Genomic DNA, 11546 nt, shown 5'->3' on the forward strand with positions numbered 1-11546 from the left:
TGTAACTGACAAACAGCCAAGCAGTGGTAACTTGTGAGTAGGTCTGTGGGAGAAATTTTATTCATTTCACATCTGAAGGCAAACCTACTTAATTCACACTTTCCACACAATATGCAAACTAAAACATAGCCATCCTTTGAAATTCAAATTTGTCTGAATTTTACAATTAGTGGGAACAGGAGTTAATAAATGTTAAATATGTATTAAGTACTAACAAAACAACTTCATTGTTGTTGCCTTCACCATGGAAGGCAGGCTGAGTGAAACTATCACCCCAGACCAACAGGGCAGCACCATTCCTGTGACAGAACTATTATCTGTACTCTGCTTCATTTTCTTTATGTAAATAATCTTTAATAAAATCATCACTGGGCTCTCAATTTCACATAATGTTGAAGATAGAAAAGGCTCTCTATATAGCCTAGGATCTCATAGGGAAGAAGACCTGGCTGACTAATTCTGAACTTCATTGCAGAAGGAAAGGTAAATATTCCCAATCTTTCAAATGGGAAGAGAATTTGGAGAACTTTTTTTTTTTTTTTTGCAATTCTGTAAAACGGGACAGATTTTGAGATGAAAGGATCCCTGTCTTGTGATTGTTGTATGTATCTGAATGACTATGCTGCTCTTTGCTAATAGCCCATTTGTAGATCTTTAGTGGGTGTCAGTGGGTTGAGTGAGTGCTTTGTTAGCTCTGAGACCTACACATTCAGTGTGACCTTAGGAAAATTGTAATGACTGTAATTTCCCAAGAGTACTATTGATTTCAGTAGGAGTTAATTGTTGAAATGTTTCTGAGTTGTGTGAGCCAAGTGTTTCAGAGGAGGTATACAATAATAGATCATATAGAATGGGCTCTAGGTAACTGCAGATATGGTTCTGAGTGGAAGAATACATCTTGCATCGTGAAACCTATTTCTGTTTCTTTTCAACTGGTTCAGAAGCCTGAATTTGCTGTACCAAAAACTGCTACAAAGTTGTTTTAGATTGTTCAATAGATTTGGAGATCAATTTGCAATTATTTCTAACGTTATCCGTAAATGTATTTCCTTTTCTTTTTTAATAATTTAATGTCATTTAGAAATTCACAGGTGAAACTTGCAATTGTTTTTAAAAGCCCTCTGTATATTTTTCTTTGTATTCTTCACAATCAGTTGAATCAGTTGACCAATATGAACATCTTGCCAAACACTTGATTCTGCTCCTTTTAAGCCAGGTAAGGACTAAAACTCACATAACAGAATAGACAACTTTAAATACAACTTTGTAACATAATTTCTTTCTTATTCTTTGTTGATCTGTACATCTGCTTATAGTTACATGAATTCAGATAGAACATTAAACAGCCCTCCTCTCCAGCTATGCACATTTAGGGCTGATTCACGTGTGAATGTCCATCATTTAGAAACATTTCAGACACTACCAGAAGTGTTGATAAAGTGATACATGAATATCTTGTGTTGCTGTATTTTGTGTTTCCATATATCTGAAGCAGGGGGAGCAAATGTCCATACACGCACATGCAGCTGAAGCTTGTTCTTGTCCTTCATTTCTTTCCTTATGGAATTTACAGTGGAAGTACAAAAAGTAAAATTATGGATCATCCAAAGATCACCCCCAAAGTCTCATAACTAAGGCTCCAATATTAAGGTGATTGTGGTGCAAACTGAAAGTGGTTAAACTGCCTCATCCAATGCTCATTGGCTCATTGCACTGAGTTCCTCTGTCCTTTTCTGTTTTTAAAAAAAACATTTCTCTGTATTTGTTCTCAAATATATCACCAGCTCTCCCCTGTCCTGCCCCCCACAACACCTTTTGACTGTACTATCACTGAAGCTCCAGTGTTGGTAGGATATGAGCTGCAGGGAATCTGACCTTGGATCTCCCTTTCTAAGGTTGGAGCACTTTCTCTGCAGTTGGGGAAAGGATACTCTCCCAGGGGCCATAGGATTCCGGAGTAAATTACTTATTATCAGTGAATGAATACTACTTCCATTGAAAAGTGTTGTATTTGAGGAGATATGAGAAGATATAAAAGTTCTTTGTGTAGTAATGGTAATTCTTATGTGCAAGAAGTCACTTGATGACATAGTGACAGGTCTGCTTATGTGAACAGCTCTTCCTTAAAGATGATTTTATACCTGCTACTTGTCTGAAAACACAGTGGGTTGAGCTCTCCTCACTAGGTTGCTTTTGTTCTGTGCAAGAGAGCACCCTATCCTGGAACATAGATTTCAATATTATTTAGATTTTAAGGATTAGGAAAACTGTTTAGGTACCCTGAGTCATAGGCACAGGGGCGTGAATATCATCTGGAACAAACCCAAGACATACTGATTAAGTTTCTGCTTGTTTCTAGGTTGCCTAGATTACATGATGGCGTTCTCCAGTGAAGCTAATGCCAAATTTTGCCTCAAGCTCTTTCATCTACTGAGAAATTATCACCATAATGAAAATATCTTGTTTTCACCTTTGAATATCTCAGCTGCCCTGAGCCTGCTCTATGGCGCCAGAGGGAACTCTGTAGGCCAGATTGAAACGGTGGGTATCTATGTCAACAAACAATTCCTTCCTTGTGATGTTTGGGTCTTCCAAATAACCCCCCTTTTTTACATTAATAAAGTGTTGTGCTTGTGCTATCTTATTCACAGCTAAACTGTACATGCAACAGGATTATGGGGTGTTTTATTCTCCTTTGATTATACTATTTGGACTGCAGATGGGACAGGTGACATCATTCGAATGTCCTCCTCCTTTCAAAAAACGCTTTCACATGAATAGGGATGGGGAAGAAATTTGATTCAGTTTGCATTTAAAGGAAACATTTTTGAAATACTTAAACAAACACATCCATCCTTTGAAATTCATGCTTCCTCAAATTTTGCAATTCAGTTCTCCAACCAAATAATGTGTATGAAAATGCATATACTAGGGTAGATTGTCATAACATATGAACATCCATTATATTTGGAGAAATTGCTTGCAAAAGAGTGTGTATTAGTAAAAATGCATACAAAAATATATTTATTAGAAGAAATTTGCACTAAAATGCTGAGAAATTTTCATGAGGATTTTTTCACACTTGTGAAATGTGGAGAACTGAATTTAAGTTGGAAAAATGAGAAACTGAGAGAACTGTTCCAGATACTTTGGACTATAACTTCCATCAGCCTCAGCCAATGTGGCTATGTTGCTGGCACTGATGGGAGTTGGAGTCCAAAATATCTGGAGGGCATCAAGGTTTTCTATTGTATTACATTAAAATTAATAACATAAAATACAAAAGTTTTTTTTACACTGCATCCCTTTATTTCAATTAGTTACAATGCAGCAATGTTCTTGTTCTATTTTAGCTGTCCAGCTTCAATCAAGATAAAAAAGAGCACATGAGTTCAGAATCCAGACCAGATTCAGGACAGCCAACAAATTACACTGCCTTTGAAGCCAGTCAGAGAGCATACGTCATGCATGATCTATGTGGTGTGTAGGAGATACTAATGTCACCTCATGGTGGCCTCCCTACATTTTAGATTACTACAGTTGTACTGAAGAGCAACGGTGATGCATACATGCACAGAAGCTGGCATGTCCATGCACATTTCTAGCTGGATTGTGAACTATGCACCCCCACAAAAGCTAGTTTATACTAATTCAGTATTGTCTACAGCAGGGATAGCTAAGCTGTGGCCCTACAGATGTTGTTGGCCTCCAAATCCCATCAGCACCAGCAGCATGGTCAGTGGTCAGGGAGAAGGTAGCTCTGTAGTCCAACAACAGCAATAAATGGCATCATTTATTTATTTATTTATCTTTCCAGCTTACCTTAAGCCCTGATGCTTCTTGGAGGGAGTTAGAAGTAAAATTGAACACATATCCAGATATTGATACAAATGATTTTTTTTTATTTTGTACTACACTGTGAAAGCAAAGTATGAACATAATAAAACATATTTTGTAACTTCTTGTAGACATTTGCCTTTTCTCATTCAATTTCTTTCTTTCTGTAGGTGAACATTATATGAGCCCCCAAACACCTGAAAACACCATTCATGAGGTGGAAGACAAAGAAGATGGAAAAGGTATAGAGCAGAATTTGATGTCCTACCTTGTTCTTGGTTTATTTCTTGGCCCATATTTGGAGCAATTAGGTGGTGGATGAATGTAATTTTCCACTTTTCTCAATTTCTCATTTTTTCAGCCTTAAGTTCAGTTCTCCACATTTCCGCATCAGTTTCCATTAAAAAAAAGAGTCCTGAGGAAAATTCATCAGCATTTTAGTGTACATTTATCGTAACATGTACATTTTCGTATGTCATTTTGCCCAATATACGTATTTGCAAGCAACCTTCCCTAATTAATGCACTTTTCACCTATATATGCATTTTTTTGTTAGAGAACTGCATCAGAAAATATGGAGAACCGCAGATTTTGGAGGATATCTGCATTTTGGTTCATATATTGTTTCAGGGAATGTGAACTGGGTAGTTTCACATTAAAATGTGAACCAAAATAAATTTCTCCCACATTCTGAGGGCCAATATGTATTAATAACTAAAGATGCATATCTGGTTTGATTCTTATTTCCCAAATTTAACGTCACATTTCCCTCCTTTTTGTAGCTCAGGAGGCTATGCATAAGCCTTTGGTAGAAGAATGTAAGTGTGAGGCAAAGGAAGAGCCCTTCTTTCCAGCTTCCATTCCAGTTTCTGAGAGAGATGCTAGAGAAATGGACAGCAACTTGACCCACATTCTTGCGTCAACTGTTTCTCAGTCTAACAATTATGGTGTTTCTTCTAACATTCTTCCCTGGAGCAAACATATTCCAAAACATGAAACAGTGGAAATTTTCACACAAGACCAGGCTTCCTCTGAAGGGGAAGCATTTCCTAATCTGGCCAGCACACCAGAAAACCAGAAGGGGTCATTCACAAATAGAAACTTAGCTGCTGAAGATGTAAGGCTCCCTTCTTTCTCCTGTGTCAAAATAGCTGCAGAAAATTCACTCACACCATTACAACCATTCATATGTACTGCAAATGTAGAGCGTGAGGATCCTGAAGCAAATCTGGTAAGCTCTTGTCTAGTATCCCTTACAGATAATGAGGCAGGCAACAGAAAATCAAGAACAGAAGCTGACTATGTTCAGACTGTGGCGGGTACCTCTCCTCAATCAAATACTGAAGACATTGCCTTGCATCTACTGAGAAAAGAAGGTGATGAGTTTATAAGCCAAGAACAGTCTTCTGTGGAAGGGGCGGTGCATCAAAATCAGGGAAGCCAAGAAGATGATGAAGTTCTAGACCAAGAAAGTTCTTCTCTTGAAAGAACAGTGCACCAAAATCAGGGGAGCCAAGATGACGAAGAAGTTCTAAGCCAAGAATGGTCTTCTCTGAAAGGGACAGTGAAACAAAATCAGGGGAACCAAGAAGAGGATAATGTTCTAAGCCAAGAATGGCCTTCACTGGAAGGGACAGTGAAACAAAGTCAGGGGAACCAAGAAGAGGATAGGATTCTAAGCCAAGAACAGTCTTCTCTGGAAGGGACGGTGTACCAAAATAACGGGAGCAGAGAAAACAATGCAGTTCTAAGCCAAGAACAGTCTTCCCTAGAAAGGACAGTGAAACAAAATCAGAGGAACCAAGATGATAAAGAAGTTCTAAGCCAAGAATGGTCTTCACTGGAAGGGGCAGTGAAACAAAATCAGAGGAACCAAGAGGATGATAAAGTTCTAAGTCAAGCAATGTCTTCTTGGGAAGGGACAATGAAACAAAATCAGAGGAACCAAGAAGAGGATGAGGTTCTAAGCCAAGAACAGTCTTCTCTGGAAGGAACGGTGCACCAAAACAGAGAAAACAATGTACTTCTAAGCCAAGAATGGTCTTACCTGGAAGGGATAGTGCACCAAAACCAGGAGAACCAAGAGGATAATAAGGTTCTAAGCCAAGAACGGTCTTCCCTGGAAGGGACAGTGAAACAAAATCAGGGAAACCAAGAAGATAATGAAGTTCTAAGTGAAGAACAGTTTTCACTGGAAGGAACAGTGCATCAAAATCTGGGGAACCGAGAAAAGGATGAGATTCTAAGCCAAGGATGGTCTATTCTGGAAGGGACAGTGAAACAAAATCAGGGTAATTTATCTCAAAGCCAGGAGGAATTATCTCAAAGTGAAAGGATTGGTATTTCATATACAAATTCACCCTCAGCAGTCCTCTTTATGGAAGCAGGTGCAGAAATTATGCCAAAGAGTCAATTTCAGGAATTCACATGGAGCATGGAGGGTCAGGATTCTGGGGCAGAAGATACAAGCTTATTTGCCTTTCTTACTTCCAGGAGAAATGATGGATCAACATGCAAGAATTTGATACAGACTCTGTCAGACACCAGTTCCCAACTTGACTCAGAAGATGACATTTCTTCAGACTTTCTTCCATGGAGTGAGGACTTTCCAAGTAGTGAGGAGAATGATGTTGCAAGCCAAGAATGGCCATCACTAGCAGACAAAGTGTTTCATAATCAGAGAAGATCACCAAACCCCCAGGATGATTTGTTAAACAACACGAATGCAGTAAGTCCATCTTCCTCCTCTAGTGTTGAAGGAACTGCAAGAACTATGCTTAGTGATGCCCCTGTGAAGGAATTCAAATGCACCACAAATCAGAAGACTTGTGAAAAGTCTTCTGAGGAAAAGGGAACCTCCAATCTGATTTCTCTATCAAATGCAAGGCTAATTGATAGGCAGCAGAATAGCCATTTGGACCACCAAGTGGTATATAGTTTAAATGCTCATCAGTCTGTCCCTCAAATAGCTTCTTCTTCATATTACCTTCCCTGGAATAAATACCTTATAGGAAGGGAACAGAGAGAGGCTCTAATACGTTCACGTTATCCTCTGAGACAAAATGTATCTGAAAATCTAATTGTGTCACCTGAAAACAGCAGATATAACAGACATAATTGCATGCATAGACTTCCCCTTGTTTCAGTCCAATCCTATGCATGTCTTCTCAGAAGTAAGCCCTTTTGATTTCAATGGGACTTGCTCTCCAGGAAATATGCATAGAATTGTCGCCTAAATTAGAGGCTTGAGCTTCAGGAAACAGCCTGCTGTTTACTGTCAAATTTGTGCTCTTGAACTATGTTTTTGAACTCTGCATGTTCTTGAACTATGCATTTTACAGTTTCTCTCTGTTTTCAAAGGGAGCTATTGTAAAAATGTGCCTTATACTGCCAGATTGGCAAGATGGCTAATGAATGAACTAGAAATGGTGAAACTCATATGCAGAATCTTTACCACCAAATCATCAAACAGTAGTGAGGAATGGTTGATTTCAGGAGCATCAGGGGCAGGGGAGAGTGGGGAGCTTAATCCTGCCCCAAAAACACATTTTAAAAGTCACTTTTCTTCTCATGGGCTCTAAGAAAGAACTCGTGCTTTTAAAAAAAGCACTTTCAGGTGGAAGAAATGGGCAGATTTACTGTTCATAAATGCTGCACTTTATATTGCCCCCAACATACAGGGACTCTGAGTTATTAGGAATCAGCAGGATCTGTTTGGTTCCAGTTGCTTACATGTCTATTTATTTATTATTATTAGATCCATTAATTCTAATAATAACAAATAAATGTCTAGTTGTGCCCTTAAAGTAGGTGTGCGGAACCTTTGGTCTGCCAGATGTTGCTGAACCACAACTGTCTTAATCCTTGGCCATTGGCCATGCTTGCTGTGGCTGATGGGAGTTGTAGTTCAGCAATATCCAGAGGGCCAAAGGTTCCTCACGCCTGCATTAAAGAGTCTTACTTCTGAACAAGGATGGGAGGTTTGCATTTTAATGCATACCTATCTAATTTGCACTTCCCCAAACAAAACCTGAACCGAAACACAGCTATCCTTCAAAATTTGCACTTCTCCAAATTTTGCAATGCAGCTTTCCAACCAAGAAATATGTACAAAAATGTGCATATTGTAGGAAAGTGTGCATAAAATATTTTATAATATAAAAAAATGTTTTGTATTAGGGAAAATTGCCTGCAAAATGTATATATTAGGCAAAGTTGTACAGAAAAATGTGTTTTATTAAAATAAATGTGCACTAAAATGCAGATGAATTTTCATGAGGACTTTTAATAAATTAATAAATTGCAAAATGGTGCAGAAATGTGGTGAGCTGAATGTAAAGCTTGGAAAAATGAGAAATTGGGGGAAACCTAAACTGACATTCATCACTACTTCTGAGTAAGTGATATAACAGAGATTATTTGACAAGTTTACTTATCTTGGAAGCAAGGCATTTGTTAAGGGCACTGAAGAAAATGGACTTAGTAAACATAATAGCAGACAAGAGGAATGAAGCAGGAGGACAAGCAGAGGTTCCCTGCTCCCGAAAAGACATTGCAACAGAAATAAATAGTGAAGGAGACTCCATATTTTGTTGGCCCTACAGGGCTGCATAAGAAAAGGGTCACCATATGTAGGAACATCAGAATCTGGTGTAATGGAAAAAGATCCATTATATTGTACCTAGGTTGTGGAATATTGTTCCCAGAGAGCTATAACTGGTGCCGACTCTACAATATATTTAGCACCATATTAAAAACTTTTTATTTAAGTATTGGTTATACTGTTAGTCTGCTCCATTGTTTTTACTGCTTCAACATCTGTTTCATTCATAGTTTTCTTATTATTGTATTTTATCTTGGGATGATTAATTAAAGTCATGCCCATTATATGCTGTCGTGGTGTCCATAACAATAAAGGGCAGTTTAAAAATATTGCAAGCAAGCAAGCAAATAAATAAATAAATAAATCTACATTGGAGACAGCAGTACCAGTGGCTGGTACTAGTATTAAGAAATCGTTTGGGGGGAAACATCAAATACTGATCAACTGCATTTGGGAGGACTGAAATAAAAAGTGTCACACATGGCCATTATGCCACGGGCGACAAAGAATGGTGCAGCTGGGAGGTTATAGAAGATTGTATTTGAAAGGCAATTCATATCCTCATTTGGATAAAATACAAGACATTTTTACTTGCATGATTCTAAACTGCATAGGATAGAACAGGAGTAGGAAACCTCAGGTCATGGGCTAAATGCGGCCCCTAAGACATCTCTCTCTGGCCCCTGGGATTCTCCCCGGGTCTTGCTCATCTCTAGGTCACACCCTGCAATGGTCCTGCTCTACTTGTGTCCTGCTTGAGTGCTTTTGATTGTGTCCTTGAACTGGGATAATGTCTCTTGCTTGCCTGGATGGAGCAATGTGCGTGTGTTTTGCATTTGGCCCCATCCAACAGCATGTGGTCCCTGGAAGATTGACCATGAGGGAATGTGGCCCTTGGGCTGAAAAAGTTTCCCTACTCCTGCTATAAAAGATGAATTTGTATCTCTTTTCCAGGTTGAATTAATTGACTTGTTACCCACCGTGGAACTTCGAATCCTGTATTTTCAATCACTGTTCTGATTGGTCTTGAAATAGTCCTTTAATTAGATTGCCATATAACGAGTTTAAATAAAACAGAAAATAAAGCAACTTGAGTGCTTCTGTGCAGGGTTTTTAAATTGCTTTGGCAAATTTCAACAGGCCTTTTCATAAAGTTACTCAACAAATGTATAGGATCATTAGACTCTGGTTTAGGTGAGCAGGGTTCATAATCATAGCTGGGAAGGTACAGGAACGGTGAGACAGATAGTCCATGAATGGCTCTATGTTTCAGAATGGTGCTACTTTACAACTTAGCCTCAATGCACCGTGGATCATTCATTCTCAATTTTCTTATTCTGAATAACTTTTAAAAAATCATGCCAGTCGCAGAATGTAGCGGACATAACACAGCACTAGAAAAAAGCCCTGAACTTTAGTATATATGCAAAGAATCCCAGCACCAGAAAAATCTAAAAAAAGGAACATTTTATACTTCTCCCTCCAAATAGAGTACTCAAAGTATACCCCAAAATGTTTAAGGTACTCCCACATTTCCTAGAGAGCTGAAAACTGGTCCACACAGTCTGAAGTGTAACTCAAAACTGAAAGGAGGAAGGTTACCCCCAAGTGCCCCAAACAGCCATCCAGAAAGGTGGCATTTTGCAACATATATAGTACATTTCTTTATTTATTTGATTTAATGTCTATCCCACCCTTTCTCCCAGTCGGAGCCCAGGGCGGCAAACAGAAGCACTAAAAACCCTTTAAAACATCAGAATTACACTCTAATTACTAGAAAAGACCGAAAGGAGGATATCTCTTTAGAAGTGGGGGTATGGGACTTCCAGGTGAGACAAAACCTGAAAGTTAACATACACAAAGTGCAAGACACATATTGCTATCAAAGTCTAAAAATGGGTCATTTTCATCAGTCAAAACCTAGGGGGTGGAATTTTTATCTCAGAACAGAGGCAAAAGTTCCGGCACAGAACAAGCCAACCCACAGAAGGGACAGAATATTGGGATGCAGCAGTTCCATTGCCTCTTCAGGGTTGAAAATGGTGAATGGGACACTTCTAGTAAGAATAAAAAGGAACGGCTTATCCTTGCAGAATGCAAGCTTCACTTACAAGTATTGCTGTAAGGTTCCCCCACCCCTTCCCTGCACCACCACTGAATTCCCCAATCCAAACTGAAATCCTGTCTCCTATATACAATCCCATCACACCTTGCTGTATAGTAACATTTTTCCTATGAAAGTCTTTTGACCTGTTGGAAAAGTCAACCAGGGAGGCCGCAGCCAATGGTGCGTGGAGCCAGAACCAAAGGTGGGCAGGGGTTGCAGCATGGCCTACTTGTTCATCTTCAGGTCACACCCTGCAATGGTCACACCCTGCAAACTTGAGCCCTGCCAGCTTATCAGAGCATAATGTTTTATCTTCTCTGAAGTCAGTTGCAAAACTCTTGTTGACAGCATCATAGGCAATATTTTGGTATGTTTGTGGAAATTATTCTGATAGCAAATAACACTGATTACAACATCACACCCCAAAGAGCAGATCTTTTTCTGATATGAATGTCTGAACAACAAGCAAGCAGGACACAGACACCAGTGAATCAGCAGATTACTTTCAACTCATATGCAATGGCAAAAGATTGGCTTGTTCTGTTCACAGATATATTGAGAGCACTATTAATACACACACCATCAGGGATACTTGGGTTATAATACTAGTGACATTCCTGGTGGTTTCACTTTTATACATGAACTCTTACAAGATGGGGAACTTCAGGCCTAGGGTCCAATGTGGCCTTCCAGGCCTCTCTGTCTGGCCCTCAGAACTCTCCCCAAGCCACACACCCTCCCCACCACACCCCTCATGGGCTCTCCTTTATACTCTTCTGGAGTGTTGTTACCTGGTTTTCATAGAATCATAGAAAGTACAGTTGGAAGGGGCCTATAAGGCAACCGAGTCCAACCCCCTGCTCAATCCATCTTAAAACACACTCGACAAGTGGCTGTCCAGCTGCCTCTTGAATGCTTCCAGTGTTGCAGAGCCCACCACCTCTGTTGGTCATTGGTTCCATTGTGGTATAGTTCTAACAGTTAGGAAGTTGTTCCTGA

General features: G+C 39.3%; 1 protein-coding gene across 1 annotated transcript; it reads left to right on the top strand.

Annotated features, from left to right (window-relative positions):
- Positions 1–395: 395 nt before the first annotated feature.
- Positions 396–8606, top strand: LOC133377214 (uncharacterized). The gene is made up of 6 exons (XM_061610784.1): positions 396–483; positions 1155–1216; positions 2360–2541; positions 3354–3480; positions 4008–4079; positions 4620–8606. The coding sequence occupies exons 3-6, from the start codon at positions 2374–2376 to the stop codon at positions 7022–7024; spliced, it is 2772 nt and encodes a 923-aa protein (XP_061466768.1). The 5' UTR covers positions 396–483; positions 1155–1216; positions 2360–2373; the 3' UTR covers positions 7025–8606.
- Positions 8607–11546: the final 2940 nt, after the last annotated feature.

This window comes from Rhineura floridana, chromosome 1, assembly GCF_030035675.1.
Source record: "Rhineura floridana isolate rRhiFlo1 chromosome 1, rRhiFlo1.hap2, whole genome shotgun sequence".
NCBI lineage: Eukaryota > Metazoa > Chordata > Lepidosauria > Squamata > Rhineuridae > Rhineura > Rhineura floridana.

Coding starts and splice junctions, on each gene's coding strand:
- LOC133377214 (XM_061610784.1), top strand. CDS start 2,374: ATGATGGCGTTCTCCAGTGAAGCTAATGCCAAATTTTGCCTCAAGCTC. Junction 2,542..3,353: donor CTGTAGGCCAGATTGAAACG/GTGGGTATCTAT, acceptor GTTCTATTTTAG/CTGTCCAGCTTCAATCAAGA. Junction 4,080..4,619: donor AGACAAAGAAGATGGAAAAG/GTATAGAGCAGA, acceptor TCCTTTTTGTAG/CTCAGGAGGCTATGCATAAG.